At 46.5% G+C, this 19,322-nt stretch overlaps 1 protein-coding gene across 1 annotated transcript in view; it reads right to left on the bottom strand.

The window, feature by feature from the left end:
* PHKB (phosphorylase kinase regulatory subunit beta) overlaps positions 1–19,322 on the bottom strand; it is a 1,466,493-nt gene that overhangs the window by 59,050 nt on the left and 1,388,121 nt on the right. The window contains exon 28 of the mRNA XM_085637773.1: positions 17,894–18,023. Within this exon, the coding sequence (XP_085493899.1) occupies positions 17,894–18,023 (130 nt within the window). The remainder of the gene's footprint in view (positions 1–17,893; positions 18,024–19,322) is intronic.

Here is a 19,322-nt window from a genome sequence, read left to right as displayed (position 1 = left end):
GAGAGAGAGAGAGGGGGACAGAGAGAGAGAGGGGGGGACAGAGAGAGAGAGAGGGGGACAGAGAGAGAGAGAGAGGGGGACAGAGAGAGAGAGAGGGGAACAGAGAGAGAGAGAGGGGGACAGAGAGAGAGAGAGAGAGAGAGAGGGGGACAGAGAGAGAGAGAGGGGGACAGAGAGAGAGAGAGGGGGACGAGAGAGAGAGAGAGAGAGAGAGAGAGAGAGAGAGAGAGAGAGAGAGAGAGAGAGAGAGAGAGAGAGAGAGAGAGAGAGAGAGAGAGAGAGAGAGAGAGAGAGAGAGATGTATGCCGGGTCCGGTGGCTCAGTGGACGAAGGCGTCCGCTGCAGGGGCCTGTGTTCCACCTCATGGTCACAGTTTTTTTTGTTGTTACTCTAGCCCCGCCCCCTCCCCCAATGACCCCGCCCCCATGTTGCGGCCCTTGGCCACAAACCACACTGTAAATTTGGCCCCCGAGAGAAAGTTTGTTAGTACCCATGCCTTAGAATATCCCCAGGCGTCAGGCTGGATCTGGAAAGATTTTTCGTCAGCAGTACCCTTGCGCGTCGGTAGGCGTCGTCTGCGACTCCGCGTCCGTCGTCGGCGTCGTGATCGCCGGGACGACGTCGTCAGAGTACTTAGACGCCGCCCTCACGCGCTGACGTCAGTTCTGTACATAGCTTTCCGTGCCAGGAACGCAGAGCCATGCAAGAAACCGCCACTGGTGCCATGAAACTAGGGCCCTGAAAGGGATGACCTTAACCCTAGATATCAGTTGGCAGAACGGGGTGGATGTGTGGGGCGGTAAGGAATCTAACTAACTAATGTTTCTTACAGACATATCGTTACCGAAAGTAAGTAACTTGTTCATCTGAAAGAAACACGTTAGTTAGATTCCTTACCTTAGAATAGATACCTCAGCAATACCAACCCCGGTGGTGGGTCTGCGAACCAAGATCACACCAGGAAGTCCTGGAGAACAGAACGGCCAAAGAAGCAGTCTCTCCGGACTTGGCTGTCCAGGCAGTAATGTTTGGCAAATGTGTGCAGCGAGGCCCAGGTAGCTGCCTGACAAATGTCCTGCAGAGGGACTCCCCGTCCCAAGCCAGTAGTAGCCGCTGTGGCCCGAGTGGAATGGGCCCTCAGCCCCACAGGAGGGTCCTTCTTAACCAAGGAATAGCCGGTCTTAATGCACAAAACGACCCACCAAGAGATGGTCCGCTTGTGCACTGCCCGTCCTTGTTAGCGCCCACGTAGCCAACAAAGAGTTGGTCATCCACCCGGAACTGTTTTGTGCAGTCGAGATAGAAGGAGAGTGTACGTTTTGGGTCCAGACGGTGGAGCCTCTCTTCCTCTTTCGAGGGATGCTGAGGCGGAAAGAAGGTGGGCAAGGTAACAGACTTCCCGATGTGAAAGGCAGTAACCATCTTAGGAAGAAAAGAAGGGCGAGTCCTCAGAACAACCTTGTCCGGATGGACAGAGGAAAGGAGGCTTAGAATAAAGAGCCTGGAGCTCACTCACTCTTCTGGCAGAGGTGATAGCAACCAGGAAAGCAGTCTTGAGAGTAATAAGACGTAAGGGACAGTTATGAAGTGGCTCAAAAGGAGCGCACATCAGATAGGTTAACACCAGATTTAAGTCCCACTGAGGCATTACAAAGGGGACAGGAGGAAACATGTGAGTAATGCCTTTTAAGAATCAATTAACAGGGGACTTGAAAAGAGAAGGCTGATCAGGAAGCCGTAAGAAGGCAGAAACAGCTGAAAGATATCCCTTGATGGTGCCCAGAGCAGAGCCCTGCTGGGCCAGGGAAAGAAGAAAGAGGAGAACCTCAGAAAGAGGGGCGGAAAGGGGATCCACAGCCTTTGCTGTGCACTATGCCACAAATTTGTTCCACCTGCAGGCGTATACTGTTTTAGTGGAGGGACGCCTGGCTGCCAGAGTGACATCACAGACTTCAGGAGGCAAGTCAAATGGCATCAACTGCCGCCGCCCAATCTCCACGCATGGAGGTGGAGGCTGGACAGGTTCGGGTGGAGTACCGTCCCCTGCCACTGCGACAGAAGGTCCTCCTGAAGAGGCAGTCGAATCGGGGGATCGATTGACAGACTGAGTAGCTCGGGATACCAGTATCTTCGTGCCCAATCCGGAGCCACAAGGATGACGTGGGCCCGGTCGTGCCTGATCTTCTTCAGCACTCTGAGCAGAAGTGGTATAGGCGGAAAGGCGTATAACAAATCGCAACTCCACTCGTGACGAAAAGCGTCTCCGAGCGTGTGCCGCCTTGGAAATTCCAACACGCAGAACTGATGACATTGCGCGTTCTCTTCCGTGGCGAATAGATCTAACCAAGGCTCTCCCCATTGCCGAAATGGCCTTGCGCCACGTCTGAGTTCAGACGCCATTCGTGATCCATCATGCACCGGCGGCTGAGTTTGTCCGCCCTGGCGTTCAGAGAGCCCGCCAGGTGTTGAACCACCAGGGTGATGCCCTGATGTTCCAGCCATGTCCAGAGGAGCAGAGCCTCCTGACAAAGGGTCCACGACCCCACCCCGCCCTGTTTGTTGCAATACCACACGGCGGTGGTGTTGTCCATGAACACCTGCACGACACTTCCCCTGACAGAGGGAAGGAAGGCTTTCAGTGCAAGTCGGATCGCTCTCAACTCCAACAGGTTGATATGGAGCCGAGCCTCCGCCGGAGACCAGAGGCCTCTGATCTCCGCCTCTCCCATGTAGCCTCCCCATCCCTGGAGGTACGCATCCGTCACCACTACGTGCTCCAGTTGGGGTAGGGAGAGGGATCTGCCGCAGACCCAATCGCTGTCCGTGAGCCACCACTGCAACTGTCTTGCAGTGCCCTCCGAGATCAGGACGTGGTCGGACAGGTTGCCCCGATGTTGAGCCCACTGGAACTTCAGGTCCCACTGCAGAGCCCGCATCCGCCACCTGGCGTGATGTACCAGCAGGATGCAGGAGGCCATCAGACCCAGCAGCCCTAGGGTCAACCTGACCGAAACTCGGGATAAAGGCTGAAAGATCGGAATCAGAACCTGAATATCCTGAACCCGCTGTTCGGGAGGATAGACCCGAAACTGCGCCGAGTCCAGAACCGCTCCGATGAAGATGAGCTTCTGGGAGGGACTCAGATGTGACTTCGGCACGTTGATGGAGAAACCCAGCGAATGTAGGAGGTCGGACGTAGTCTGGAGGTGGGAGACGACTGTTCGGGGCGAGCCCGCCTTCAACAACCAGTCGTAGAGATAGGGGAAGACTGGAACTCCTAATCTGCGCAGATGAGCTGCGACCACCGCCATCACTTTCGTGAACACCCGAGGGGCACTGGTGAGGCCGAAGGGGAACACGGTAAACTGAAAGTGCTTGTGGCCTACCGTGAACCGCAGGTAACGCCGGTGGGCCTGCAGGACGGGGATGTGGAAATAAGCGTCCTGAAAGTCCAACGCTCCCATCCAGTCTCCAGGGTCTAGGGCAGCCAGAACCTGAGCTAAAGTCAGCATCTTGAACTTCTCCTTCCGGAGGTCCAAGATAGGGCGTAGGCCCCCTTTGACCTTCTTGGGAACCAGAAAGTAGTGGGAGTAACAACCACGTCCTACTTCTGGGCCAGGAACACGCTCAATGGCCTCCTTGGCCAAGAGGGCCGTAACTTCCTCCTGCAGAAGTCGCAAGTGATCCGCCGACATGCGGTGGTACTGCGGTGGCATGGCTGGAGGGTTCGCCTCGAAGGGGAGGGAGTAGCCCCTTCGGACGATTTGCAGCACCCACCTGTCCGAAGTGATGGTACGCCAGTGGAGCAGGTGATGGCGAACTCTGCCGCTCACTGGCGTGGAATTGGCCTGAAAGCTTGACTAGGAAGGCTTTGAGGCAGATGCTGCGGGAGCAGATGTGGACTGACCGGCTCTCTGTCCCCCTGCTCCGCCACGGCGGATTCCGCGACCGCGTTGAGGCTTGTTCTGTGGCCTGTGGCTGGACGAACGTGCGGGGGTGCCCCTTCCTTGGCCACGAAAGGGATGAAAAGCGGAAGTTTGCGGGCGCGGGGCCGAGAAGGCCAAGGACTTGGCCGTAGCCCTGGAGTCCTTAAAGCGCTCCAGCGCACTATCCGCTTTGTCGCCAAAAAGGCGACAGCCATCAAAGGGCATGTCCATGAGGGTTCTCTGGACATCCCCTGAAAAGTTTGTGGACCTCAGCCAGGCGTGACGACGAATCACCACAGTCGTCGCAATCGCTCTACCCAGTGAGTCCGTGGTGTCAAGTCCACATCGAATGGAGTACCGTGCTGCATCCCGCCCCTCAGCAAGAGCCTGGGCGAGCCATGTCCTGGCCTCCTCCGGACACTGGGACAGCACGTCCGCCACCGTATCCCACAAGGAGCGGGTGTAACGGTCCAAAAGGCACGCAGTATTAATGGACCGCAACCCCAAACTGAGGGAGGAAAACAGTTTCTTCCGAAACTGCTCCAACCTTTTGGATTCCCGATCCGGAGAAGCGGATGGGAAGGTGGTCTGGGACGTAGAGGGCTGGATAACCAGACTCTCAGGGGTGGTGTGTACTTATAGAAAGCTGAGGTCGCCCGGAGCAGGGCGGTGGCGCCGGGCCACGTTCCGATCCACAGGAGAGACTGTGGAGGGCTTGGACCAAGTGCCCATCAGAACATCGGTGAGGGCCTCATTAAACTGCAGTAGAGGCTCCGAAGAGCTTACTGGCGGTTGAAGCACCTCAGTGAGGAGGTTAGTCCTCACGGCCGCTGCAGGGAGTTCCAGGTGTAGGGCCTCGGCCGCCCTGTGCAGCACCATAGCATAAGTCGCACCCTCCTCCATAGCCACGGAAGGAGGAGAGATGAAGCCAGTGTCAGGCGAAGTGTCGAGACCACTGGCATCCCCCAGCTCGTCTGCGCAGTCCTGACTTAACTGGCACTGCTGTGCCAGAGGGTCCTCAGATCCCTCCCAGTCCTTCCCTTCATCTGTCTCCTGGTTAACAGGCAGAAAGGACGAAGCCGAGTTATAGATGAAATGTTCACCCATCGGCACTGGAGACGGCGCCGGGCAGCTCCGTTACGATGCCGGATCCGGACCGGGGCTGAAACTAGGGACGGCGTCGTCCGAAGATGGTGCCGGGGGCGGCACCATGGGGGTCGGCGCCAGCAGAGGGGTCGTAAGGTCAACCGGCGTCGACCGGGATCCAGGCCTGGATCCCGCGGGGGCCTGCAGCGTCGGGACCGAAGTCGACGACTGTGCCGGGGCTCGCTAGGCCCCCCAGTCGGACCTGCGGGGCCCGGAGGCGCGCCGGCATGCCTAGACGGCGGAGCGAGACTCCTCATGGCCACGAGGAAGTCCCGAATCTCGCCCAGAGTGACGTGAGGCCCAGGGACCGGAGGGTATGGGGCCGGACGCAACTCCTGCGGCTCCGGCGGAGCCGCGCAGGTGGTGCCACCCGAACCCTCGACCGAGTCGTGCGACCGGCGAGGGGAGTCAGAAGAGCGATGTCGCTTCTTCGACTTTTTTTTACTGTGCCTCGACTTACCTGAATGCGAGGACTTCGATCCCGACGAGTGGTAATGACTTCGACTCCGCGACCGGTGCCTCGACCTCCTCCTCGACCGGGACCTCGAGCGACACGGAGCCGACTGCCGGATCTCGAGGAGCTTGCGGGACCACTCCCACCTAGCCTTCGAGGTCAAGGCACGGCAGTCGGGGCACGACTTTTCATCATGGTCGGCCCCAAGGCAGTAGAGACACAGATGGTGGGGGTCGGTAACCGACATCAGTCGGTGACAGGCGTCACACGGCTAGAACCCGGGCATCCCTACCGGCACCAGGAGTCGAAGTCGACTCGAAAAGGGAGTCAAAAATGTCCAAAAAGTTAGTCAAAAAGTGACTAAGGATACGCTCTTCCCGGATCTGCGCTTACTGGCGCGGAAAAAAGAAGAACTGACGTCAGCACACGAGGGCGGTGTCTAAGTACTCTGACGAAGTCATCCCGGCGATCACGACGCCGACGACGGACGCGGAGTCGCAGACGACACCTACCGACGCGCAAGGGTACTGCTGACGAAAAATCTTTCCGGATCCAGCCTGATGCCTGGGGATATTCTAAGGTAGGGAATCTAACTAACGTGTTTCTTTCAGATTGACTATGCAAGAGGCTGGTATTGGGAACCTAGAGAAATTTAGAAAACACGTTTTTGATTAATCCAAAAAGCACTTTTAAAAAATTCCAAAATCAAATTAAATTGTTGCACTGTGTACTCGTTTTTATCAGGGCCACAGCTAATCCAGGTCTGCCTCGATGGTCCCTAAAACACCAACCTTGGCCTTCAGAACACTAATACTAGAATCTGGGGATGGAATAAAGATGACATACGTGGACCGCTATGCATACTGACGTCAACGCGTATTAACAAGGAAACTAGGTACTCCTTGATAAAGAAGAGGCAATACGCAGAAAAAAAGTTTCTCCTGAATTTCTTTTCAGCTTGAGAGCGGAATAGCTGTCGCTAACCTAAAATAAGTACCATTCACTGAAAAATGACTGCAGCTCACGTTATTCGACTAAACACACTACTACATCCTGCTCGGATTTTATGAACAAGGAAGACTAGTGAACAGGTTAAAAGGTAATGCACAGAATGGTGAACATCTCGATCCTGTAACAGCAACACAGAATGACCCCATCTCTTTTCAATAAAGTGCCTGAGGTAATCTAGTGTGGAGTCTTGGCTCTATATAATATAGCAAACAGAAAAGGCATTACTGATATACGTACACACACCACACAAAGCGGGTTGTATATTGACCGAGTAATGACGTCTTCTACCTGTTTTCAAAAGTGCTTCTGTGCCTGGGTACGTGGAATGGCGGCATTCCTCTCGGAGTATTCCCTAGCGTGGGCCTGAAAGTGTCTAGTATCTTTCTGCAAACCAGTAACTTCTTCACCATTTAGTCAGCGTTCATTTAAGCACTCACAAAATCAATATTCTTTATTTTTTTCTCAGACGTGTGTGGGCCCCGGGCACACACGAGGAGTTGGCGAGGGCGGAGGTGAAGGCAGATTATAAATAGGGCTCCCGGTTTTATGTTTTTTGTTTTTGTTTTTTTTTACATTTCTGTCTGTATTTATCCATTTTTTGGTGCTAATTTTATCTGTATTTATCCATGTTTATTTTTGGTTTTGTGGAAAAATGAAGCTGAAATTAGTATATTTCCATGTTTATTTAATCAATAAATATGACCTCATGCTTAAATACCTGTCATATTTCAGTGATATGAACAGCCACAGAAGATCAATGCACTTATATGAAAATATGCACATTCCAGTATCACCCTTGTGCATATCTATTGGTGTTAAAGCCTCTTTCCTAAAATTCCTTTCTTTTTTAACCCCCTCACCTTTCAATTCACACAGCTATTGGTCTGGCAGTCATGGCAGACAGTATTTAGAATTATTCAAAAAGCAACCCAATTTTCATTTTTTTCCACATTTAAAAATAAAGGCAAGAAAATAAATGTTTTCGGTCTGTATTTATCTGTAAAAATCAGTAAAAACGGAAAACAGGGAGCCTTAACTATAAAGAAAGAGAAGAGAAACGGATTAATGATCTCATTGGAATGACATAGGAAAGTACATCTGCAAATCTGGACACCAAGTAAGACGAGCAACGAGGAAGGAGACTTGTGAACACAATGACCTTCCCCAAAAACTTGTCCCGTAGTGGCTGGCGCAGCAGTCATGAATTATAGGAAATTAACCACAGGTGTCCAGTCTGCTGAACAGAAAGATGGGAGTTGGAAAGAGAAGGCATAGGGAGTAGTAGAGGGTAGGAGGCAAAAATAGTCATGGAGGGGACAACTCCAGTCCACACAAAAACCTCAACTGCCTCCTTGTGCTTCTAAAAGCTGATAAACCACCCTATCTCCGGGGTCTCATTTTAACAATCTGAGAATTATGAAAGATAGAGTGACCCAAACAGGATAAGAACCAGTGACATTCGCTCCAAAGAGTACACAGATTTACCTAACTAACTACCAAGAGACTAAACAATGCTGGAAGAAACTATGCCTTTTAAACCGGATTTCTGGGACATTTTAAAGCATTTACCCAGGGCACAAGTCCTAAAATAAAAAACAGAAGTGGGGGAACTAACCAAATTAGGCAGTATGCGAAGTGGCATCATTGCATATGGCATCATTGAGTGTGACATCACAGCGCATAACATCACACTGGCATCACTGGAAGTGGCATCAGAACCCATGACCTCACAGAAATTATATCCGGTCTTAAGACCTCACATATGTTTAGCAGGTCTATCATGAGTACATTTGAGCACATTACAATATTTAACAAATGAGATTTTGCATTGGTGTTCTCCCAAAAAATTGACGCAACCGCGACACAAAAGCTGAGCCTCAACTTATACATTTATTTTTTCTAAACCCTGCCACAAACAAATAGGCAACAATGAGAAACGTGGCAGTAAATCTGTTCTGCATAATTGGCTGTGAAGTCTGTATTTTAAAATATCTTATGGGGTTAAGGCACCTGCTGCAGAGATTTTTGTGCCCCAGCGAAATCTCAGAAAATAATAATAATGGTGAGATAACTCTGGAGGATAACGTATATGTGTGAGAGATCTGTGTTTTGTCTAGTCCCAGTTTTGAATCAAAGTAGCATAGAGGGTTAATATGTCCCTGCAAAACACATTATGTAACACGCAGATGATAGATTTTTATTTTATGTAAGTTGGTAAATGTGTTCCTGCTTTTAACACAAAGATTCTTTTATTACTTGCAGTTCGTCAATTGTAATCCATCTAATATAGGACAGTGACGTATAAAGGACATGTGGCTCCTACACCTTGTACCTCTCACTCTCATGTACATATCCTGTACATTGATTTACACACATATCATTTATATAATGTGCACGTGTGAAGTAAAGCGCTCTGACACCTTGCATTGGGATGAGTAGTGCTAATAAATAAAACAAAATATTGGTATTTAAATTGGTAATTGTTTAAATACTGGGTATCACCAGCACATCTGACAAACGTATCTACTCTTATATACAGGGACTGAACGAAATCACAAGCATGCCTCTCTTAACTACCTGTGAAGTTATAAGAAGCTGTGAGCTTTAGTTTCCCCTCAATTGCATTTAGGTGTGAGGCACTATATAGCTCCCAGCCAGGATACTCCAACAAAAGGAGGCCTGAAGCCCCCCTCAACTTTGGCACAGGTTATTGGTGCAGCAGTAATCTGATAAGCCCCCTCCCCGCCTGCACGTTGCTGCTCGGTAGGAAGGCAGACAACGTGTAGGTGCTTCTGAAAGTGTCCCAGAGTCTGAAAATTACACTGGGACAAGTTTGGAATATTTCTGTGGGGGCCAACCTCTCGGTAGGGTAGATGGCATCCACCCCGTGAAAAGTGGGTAGCAGTGCTTAATGTGGGCAGGTGGTTTCCGGTGCTCGGCACCGGCACATAATTGTCAACACTGGCACTTATGAGAGTCTGCCACATGGCGGGACCGTTTGTCTAATTTAGAAATGAGCATAACAATTGTTTATGAATTCAATACACGTTAAAAATGATTAATACTTGCCGCCAAAGCCATTCTTATAGCTTTGGGATCCTGAAATTGCCAGAATTGTGAAATTGTGGGGCAGGTGATATTTAGTAGTAGTGTTGTTACTGTAACTGGCAGAGCTGAGAGTGGCAATGGGCACTGCAGGCGAAAGTGACATCCGGATGAGGGCCCTGACACTTTTTCTTTTTTACAAATTAAGTACCGGTGAGTAGACGCCATCTACCCGCAGTGTCCCCTCGACTTGTGCCCTACATTTACCTCTCATGCAAGAATGGTTACCCAAAAGGGAGACAGCAAAATGAAAGGATCAGCATTAACCCACCACCCAATGCAACGTGGGTGAGGGAAAGACACAAATCTGTGTTCCCTACTTGTGGCCACGAACAAGTTAATAAATGTATGGAGAACATGGATGCAATACTTCAATATGCAAATATACACGTGATCAGCAGGACCTCTGCTGGTTGGAGGATCCCGGGGTTAAAGCTTTATAGTTAGGCTGTGGGGTTTTAGGTTTAAACCTATAATAACTGATAAAACCCCACTGAAAGAGAAATAGCCCTCACCAGTGAAAACATATAAACACTGAATAAACACCTGCACAACCACAAACTAAATGCCATTCAATGAAAGGAAAAAGAGAGTGAAAGAGTCATTTTATTTTTCTTCCTGAAGGGGTCAATACAATGTAACTTTGTTATACAAGTTGTTAGTAAGAAAGACTGGGGTAATATTATTCTGCTTAAGTTTTGTTGTTTAGGGATTCCACTAAAATATTGTTTCTTCTTCCTTTTGCTTTTTTCAGTTTTGTGGTCTTTGTTCTAAAGAGGCAGGGTTTCGAAGCGTGTTTTAGGTCTTGTTTAATTATTTTATAAACTGTAGAGAATAAGGAAATATCAAAATCATATTTGATATTTTGGCTGCGTTTGATTCATTCACTGATAGGTAAAATGGCTGGTTTCATAAGAATCTTTCCTAATATGTGTCATCATATTTACCCATAGAGAATGGGTAAAAACCCTTGATACATCAGCCCACAGATTCTAGTGGGTCAGTATTGATAGTAGGTGAATTGCCAACACCTCAGGCTTTAAACATTCAATGCAAGGTATAGTGACAAGCATATGTATAGAGAGCGCTATCACCAAACATCTGGGATAATGGTGAAAACATGGAACACAGTGTCACTTGGAATGCTCTGCCGAAAAAAGTTTCTTTCCAAGCTCAACAAAGATTAGAGTGATATTATTTGGATTTGCAGTGATTTAGCTACGTATATGAAAAAGTTGTGTGATGACCTGTCAAAATTGATACCCGAGCTGAAGTGATTCCCTGTAGGAGATCCTTGCCACTTGTTAGATGGTATGCTGAAGGCATCTTTACAATCTTCAGAGTTAATGAGGGATGCTATTGACTTTTTAGTCCATTCTGGTGCACTGTTTTCTTATGCACAGGAACTAAAACACAAACATTTATCATTTTGTGCTTTGTGTGAAATCAAAGAAAGAGTCATCCCAACTGTGTCCCTTAGCTGATGGTTCTCAGTCCAAGGGGCTATGAATGCTATATTATCCATGTGGCAACCGTTTACAGAATTTGTGCTGAGTGATGATGCCAAAGGCAAGAAATGTGAGGATCTTTGGTCGCATATTGATAGTGATGTGAAAAAAGTACACTCTACTGCATTATTAGAGTTTTACAAGAAAACATAACTGCTGTAGTGAACATAATAAAAAAACTAGAGTCTGAAAAAATCCTTGTCTGCCAAGTGTTCAGCATAATTGGATAGATGTGAAACATCTCCTTGAGAGTAGGCAGGGCGACACCTTTAGTGACTTTGGCACTACAACATGTTTCATGTTAGAGTGCTTGCCACTTGGTAAGATAAGCAATGTCGAAGACCAAATCAGGAACATTTATTTTACAATGTATGAGAAATGGCTTGCAATGATACATAGAAATGTCCCTTCACCACCAATGGCATTCGAAGTCAATGAAACCTCACTGTGGTACTCTAAGTTCTAGATCACTTCAGTAAAGGGGAATTTCCTCCGTAGTTTCTAAAGTGCTGCTTCATTTTTGACCGCTTCAATTACTCTGAGGGCATAAGCGCCCAGCTCAATGCAAATGTTGCAGAACCTACCCTAAGAATCACAATCTTCAAGTGCACCAGTATTGGCATGGAAAGCTATGTCAGCGGCCAGAGTTAAGAAATTGTGTACTGGCATTTTGGCGTTGCCTGTCTCAAGTGCCAATGTTGAGAGGGCCTTTTCACAGAAGTTTACATGGGAAGGAAAGAGCGAGCACACATGACCAAAGACTCACTGAAGAAGTATTGCATGGTGTACTACAATAAGTTTAATTTGCAAAAATCTATTTGGACCTCATATACACTATATGTACACTGTCTATATACCATGTTCTATCAGTGCAGAAAGCAACCAATAATAAAAGCAAAATGTTCCATAAACACCAGAAAAACCCTTTTTCTGTTGTTTTAGTGGCGCGAAAATGTGTAACCACTGATAACAACTGTTTAAGGTATTGAAAACACTGAAAAAAAAACACCAGAATTTACCAGAAATAGAAACTGAAAACAGGAAAGCCTATTTATAGTGTATGCAGCAAATGCTGTGTACATTCAGTAGTTGTATTGACCATTTTACAAAGGATGTTACATGAGTAAATATATACAAATAAAAAAATTTATAAAATAATGTCTCACTCCAAGTGATTGCTGTCAGGTTTAAAACACAAACAAAAGATGCAGAGTGCAGCCTCTTCATTTGTGCCGCCCACACTCAGTCCTGCTGCACTCTGTATGAAAATAGCTTCCTAGAGAGATGACTGCAAGATGGAGTGGAGGCAAGGATTATCTCTCCTACCACAAGGAGGGCTTACTATCAAGTCAACCATAGGGACGCACAAAGCAGAAATCACAGCGGGCAGATCAGATATCCAGCCTGAGTTACTACACAGCTCTGCAGCAGCTGGGCTTTAAAACCCAAAATATGCGCATGCAAGTGCGCGTGCAGCCAGATAATAGTTTCCTGGAAGGATCCAAGCGATAAAACAAACTAATAGTGATGATGGAGTGTGTGCAATGGCGGAACGTTTAACCTCTATACATTGCCTTTGAATGATGAGATAGGAAATTCAGCTCTGAACAGCAGTGTGCGCGTGTGTGAAAGAGTGTGTGCATTATGAGAGAGACTGATTTTGAAAGAGTGCGCTGTGTGTGTGTGTGCGCGTGTGTGAGACAGACAGTGAGTGTGCGCGCGAGACAGTGTGTGTGTGTGTGTGCGTGTGTGTGTGTGTGTGTGTGAGACAGACAATGAACGAGTTGTTTATTTGAGAGCGTGTGTGTGTGAGAGAGGGAAAGAGTGTGAACACACACATGCACTGGAATCCTGGTCGTCTATTTTTAGGTCAAAACTGGGCAGCGCGTGCGCTGCTCTGCGAGGCATGCAGTATTCAGTTAGGGATCTGAAGCTCCACCCACTCTCTGCCCATATTTTTATTGGCTTGTGTCGTTGTCCTTTGTAAATGCTGGCTTCTGATTTCTTAATTGCCTTGTTAGTCCCTCCTTAGTACCGCCTTGCCTTCATTTGAAACCTCCCATGAGGACTGTCCCTTTTACTTCTGTTGCTAACAGTATGTATTATTTAGTCTGTAAGCACTATTTTCTTTAATGGGGTTTGCTCTACTGCAGGCACGGCGTGCTTTCCTTACATTCCTTACATTCAGCACGCCATGCGGGCTTTTACTTTCCGAGCACCTGGGACAAAGGCGGACGCTTCTTTGCAGTGCCATAGGTCTCGCATTTAAGAGAGTTTGAGCTATTGGCATTGTAAATGTCAATAGCTTAAACTATTGCAAATGCGAGACCTATTGCATTGCAAATATTTTTGTTGTTTTCGAAGCCCCCATGCCGCACTTTCACGTGCATGAAGGCCACGCCCCTTTCTTTAGAAGAGCTGTGTCTAAGGAAAGGTGCGTGGCAGCTATTAAAGTGAAACTACGGCATGGGGGCTTTTACAAAAAGAAAGCAAGGCAGACAGATGCTTATTTTTGTAAAAGCCCCCATGCCACAGTTTTACTTTAATAGCGGGTGCACACCTTTTGTTAGACACAGCTGTTTTTAAGAAAGGGGCGCGGCCTTCATGCGTGTGAAGTGCGGCATGGGGACTTGGACAACAACAAAAAATATGTGCAATGCAACAGGTCTCCCATTTACGAGAGCTTAAGCTAGTGGCATTTACAATGCCAATAGCTCAAACTCTCGTAAATGCGAGACCTATTGCATTGCAAATGCTTGTTTTTCATTATGTGCATATGTTCTACAAATCCACAAGCTCTGGAGGGCATGGGAAAGGAACGTCCCAATATCACTCTGCCAATGCACCTTATGTCCCTGAGGACTGGAGATACCATGGACCAGACAGAGCTCGCATCATATCACATACTCATGATTGGACAGATTCACAAAAGATAGGGCCTCAGAAGGGCGGAAGGTATTTATCACACAGGATAGACACTGATTCCCCGTGGATCAAAATTCATTGGGGAAGATACAAAAATAATTGCCTGCAAGCTAAACACTGCAAAATGAGGCATACCGTGGAGATTTCTGTTGCATCGGCACCAAAGTCTGCATGTCCCAGTATTTACCGGGCCATTTACCCTATCAAATTTGCCTGGTTGGCCGACATTTAGAGGGGAGGGGGGATCCAAATGCACCCAGTAGTTACAGCGTATGACAAACACTATAGCACTTGTCAGTGTGTTTGCGTTGAGATTGTAAATGACAGAGGAACTCATAATCGAGGCTATAGTCAGAAATGTATCCTTTAACGTAGATGTAAGACTGCAGGCATATATCTAGGATTGCCGCATGTTTTCAGTCATTATGGCCTGCACAAGGGAATCCAGGTCCACTACTGAGACTGAGACAGTGGTGTCACTAGGGTTGGTGTCACCCGGTGCGGGTAACTCATGGTGTCACCCCCTCACGACTTACCGCATGGACCTCCTCCGCTCGGAGTCCGCCAGTGGACACAGTTGGAAAATAACGGGACCATACAGAATCCTTAGTAACGTTTGTAAATGTATTTACAAAATGTGCCTGTTAACAACAGTGTGATAATGACTCATTAATCAGGTTGTACAGTGGGCTACCTGCTAGTCAACAGTTTATTGGAATTTATAATATCATAGGTATGGTACTTTGTACTGGTGTGGTGTTCCCACTATCCAGCAACACGATATATCAGTGGTCGAAGTGGGGGGGAAAAAGGAGGGGAATTGTGGGCGGAGAATCAGATGGCGGGAATAACCCAAGGAACATCCCATTTTTTTGTATTTGTTTGGTTTCACTGCCCAGTTTTATCAACCAATGGATACACATGATTATTTAAGGTTATAATGAGTTATTGACAGTAAAATGTATTCACAAAGTGGGATATACTTCTAATCACAGAATGTCCCCAAATACGATAAAAAGCGCAAGCCATTTGTCTCCGAGCCATGGAGTTTCTGTCATCAGCACTTCTTCCTTTTCCACAACAGCAGTTCAAACATGAATGGCTAAAAATCCTAGTTTGCAAATGTTTTCTAAATAATAATGGCTCTGCCATATTTGCCTCATAATGCAAGATCTGCAGCATGATTTGACCATTTCAACTAATAAATTGTTTGTAGCTCAAACGTATCAAATGTTAATAAAAAATGTGACTTGTGTTGCTGCGGAGTAGATGGCAGTTAATAGCTCACTGTTCTATGTTAGGATTTTAACTTATAAACTGCAAGTAACAAAAGGATCTCTCTGACAAAAGCAGTAGCCCACTGGCCTATTTACATTATGTGCACTTTGTGATCTGCATGGTACATGTTCTTTGCAGCAGGTACATTAACACTCTGAGCTACCTTTCCAAGAATCAAATCTTCCATTAGGCAAAATTCCGATCTCTCTCTAGGAAGAACATTAATCACCAGAGTCATCCTGACATTTTTATTGTTACCGAAAATTGCTGGAGGCCAGGAAGGAGGCAGCAAGCGCTTTTAAAACCATAATAGACTTGCAAAAATGATGCCTCCACCTAAAGTCAGCACCTGGTGCGGTCACACCGATTGCACCGCCCTAGAGCTGGCCCTTCACAAGGGTCCTGTGATATCAGTGACAGGGTCACTGTTGTTCTAGGGTAAGCTGCTTCATAGGCCTGCCCGAAAGACTGGGGGTGAACTTCAGTATGAATAGTGGTGGACAAGCCTTGAAGGTTAACCCACACTTGTCATGCTAGGGTGCACCTGCTGGTGCTACGACACCAGGGATTTTAATGTCTTGCGAAGCCTTCTAAGGTGTAGCATGAGATAGTGCTCTCTCAGGAGAGTGGTCTGGTGGACTGGTTATTAAGGCTGAACCTGGTTCCCCAGTTCCAAATTCAGCAGCTCTGGCCATAGTGCCACATCCTCTCCCCCACTGAACACCATACTGCCCCACTGATAAAAACTCAGACTGCCTTTAACTACAACCCAATTGTTGCCAGCTATAAACACCTGGATGCGGCTCATTTTTAATTACGCACTGGGCAAGAGAAATATGTGGCCTACAATTAAAAAGTGACAGCATCCTGGAAAAAGCAAACAATCATAGGGAATGCAAAATTTTGCAAACCATTTGAAATGTAAGCAGGAACAACGTGCTTACCTTAATGCTTTTACACTCACTGTTCAGAAATCAGTGAGTGCTTTTGCCTGAAAAGTTAAGGACATGACAACAGGGCCCTGAATGGACCCATTTCAATGACCATTGCTTATATCCTTACAAAACGTAAGCAGTATGGTAAAAAAAGACAACATCCCTAGATGCAGAGCAGCAGTACAAATTTCGTTTTTCAATCCTCACATTGCAGTACCTCCAGGATTGGTGCACAACAAAAATAGCGCTTCACTGGCAAACTCTGTAAAAGTGGCGCTAATGTGTTTGGGTGTGAATAAAATCAATCTGGCCAGTTTGCTACCACTCTGTCTTACTTTATTTAGTTATTTATTTTGCTTATTTTTAAACTTTTATTCCCGATGCTGCACTTTGGAATTAAATGTCAGAAAAATACGACATTGATTTTCCAGCAAAAGTGATTTTCTTTTTTGGATCCATTTCACAGGGGAGCAAATAAAAGAAAGGAGAGGAAAGAGTGAGAACCCCGTCTTGCAGCCACTGTCTTCAGTAAGAGAAGAACTGCCGGGTTAGCAGGCGAGAGGCCTCTGCTTGTACACAGAGCAGCTGTGCCTGAAAGTCGTCTTCGCAGACCTCCCGACAGCTCAAAAGATGGGCCCACAACTCGGTGATCAGAGGCAGGCAACCTCGCTCCGCACTGCCTTCGCCCTCCCCCTGCTGGGTGTCACCCCATGTGAGGGTGTCACCCGATGCGGTCCACACCCCCATAGTGACGCCGCTGGACTGAGATACTCTTGAGTCCCATGAGAAGTTCTGGTGTTCGTTGTAAATTCATATAATTCTCAAGTGTAACCATTTATGCAAGTATAAATATATCAAGTGTACATTGAACATGCTTAAGTGTGCTGCAGAAGTGCATTTGTAGTTTCAAACTTTATTACCTTCCCGGAAACAATTTCCCCAGACGCAGAACCTCTTTCTCGACACCCTTACGAATTTTGGCGTTCCCCATCATTTTCCTGAAAAAGATCCATATTTGCTCTTAAGAGCAAATCTACAACTGTCTTCAGGATGGGAACAATGTTCAAATTGTTTCTAAATACTCACAAACTTACATGCTTGTGGGTGTTCAGTGCCTTTGACTGAAACCATCCTTAAATGCCCAAAAGCTGCCCATGTGAGAAGATTTACTCACACCTAAAATTATGCCAACCGGCTGTAATTTTAAGTGCGAGTAAATCAAAGTATGAGCGCAGAGTCATGGTTTGCAATTCAGAAATGTGAATTTGTATTAAAAATTATGACTTAGGTGCACAAAACGCTTTAGGAATGAAGCCTGAACTGCATACCCTCTCAGTCAAAACTGCAAACAAAAATTTCTCAAATGGCTGTTATTTGTTTATAAGTAGGCTGGGTGCCCACCACTACATTTGTTACACAAAGTACACTCAAAAACATCTCGGAACTAATAACGACTTTCCATCACGACCACTATGTTAAAGTCATAGATGTTACCTACCTACACAGATATGCACATCTCTCGAACATTGTGCCAAGTGCAAGGAGCTTTAGAGTACAGAACCAATTGCAGGAGTAAAGCCCAATTTGTTTGTTTGACCAATTTACCTGTGGTAGGAATTTCCCTGCTACGATAATGCCATTTGGGGTCCTCTCCAAGATCTGCCATACTCGGTCGTAGAAGCCTGTTGGGGTTCGGTTCAGAGAGCCATCAATTTGGCGTCTGTGCAACCAACATCTGTGAAAATCAAAAACAGTCAGAAATCATTGAAATTATATTTACCTTCGTTGATGGCAAATCTTTGCTATATTAATTTTTAATTCCAGTTCAGCTGCATGCATAGACCTTTTAATATTCTTTTATCAAAGGTTTTGCTATAGAATGCTAAACAAAAGTATCTAAGAAGAGATTCAAGGCAACAGGACTCTGTAATATATTAATGCATTAATTTACGACTGCAGGGGTTTTACTCCTGAGGGATAAGCTAAAAGAGTAACGCCGATTGGTCCACTGAATCAAATGCTGCACTTCCATCTAACTGATTCGGCAAATCTTGGTCTCCTACAATCAACAGTAGATCCATTCAGAATGAGATTAGAGTTTTTTCACATCTTTGAAGTCTGAACACTAACACGAGGAGGATGAAGGACAGAGTTCACCTCCAGGTGCCCCTAAAGTTCACCAATTGCTCACTCTTTATTTGGACTGAGACAGCCAGGTCTTGCATCTGTCTAGAACTAGACAGTCCAGTTTAGAGGTTTTTGACATCAGGGGTTGTTTGACTGCAAACTCTGGTTGAGATAGAAACACACTAGTGGCATTGTCTAAATCCAACGGTGGAGTAATCATTTTCAATACAGCATCTGGAAGAAACAGTATGGGTGCAACTCTACTGACCAACACAGCTACATCTGAACTTGCTATAATTTAATATGCAAAATGGTAGGGAAATGAAAAATGCCACCAGCTAGGAGGAAGACACCTTTCAGCATAACAAACCATATCACAGGTTGCTCTTCAATTTTCATGTGCATTAAAACCGATAGAATAAGAAAGAGTTAACACAGGAGAGCGGGGTCTACACAGACAAACAAAATACATGATTCAAAAAGGTACCTGACCACATCACATCATTTGAATGCTCCATTAAATGTATGTAATTCTTGCAGGAATACCCTTAGTAGAGGGTAAAAGGTTCATGGTCAAATCTGAGTCGTTGGTGTTTGGGAGTGAGAGCAGGAGAATGGGTGAGCGAGAGAGGGACAGAGAGAGTGATAGTTTGTTCACTCACAATTTTACAATTACTGTAATAAAGAAGCACTGATGGTTTTGTTGGTCAAAAACTGTACTTTCTTATAAAGGCGGAGTCTTTCATAGAGACATAAGGTCTGAAAACGTTATTTTGTATGACTATGTTGGGGCTATAAGGGTTAGGTACTGATTTGACAGCTCTGTAACAGAACTACTGAAGTACTTTGGAATCACAAGTTTGGGTGACGACATGCATGCTCATGACTGACCAAGACAAAACAACTC

This window comes from Triturus cristatus, chromosome 12, assembly GCF_964204655.1.
Source record: "Triturus cristatus chromosome 12, aTriCri1.1, whole genome shotgun sequence".
Lineage (NCBI taxonomy): Eukaryota > Metazoa > Chordata > Amphibia > Caudata > Salamandridae > Triturus > Triturus cristatus.
This window is presented reverse-complemented; position numbering and strand designations above follow the sequence as displayed.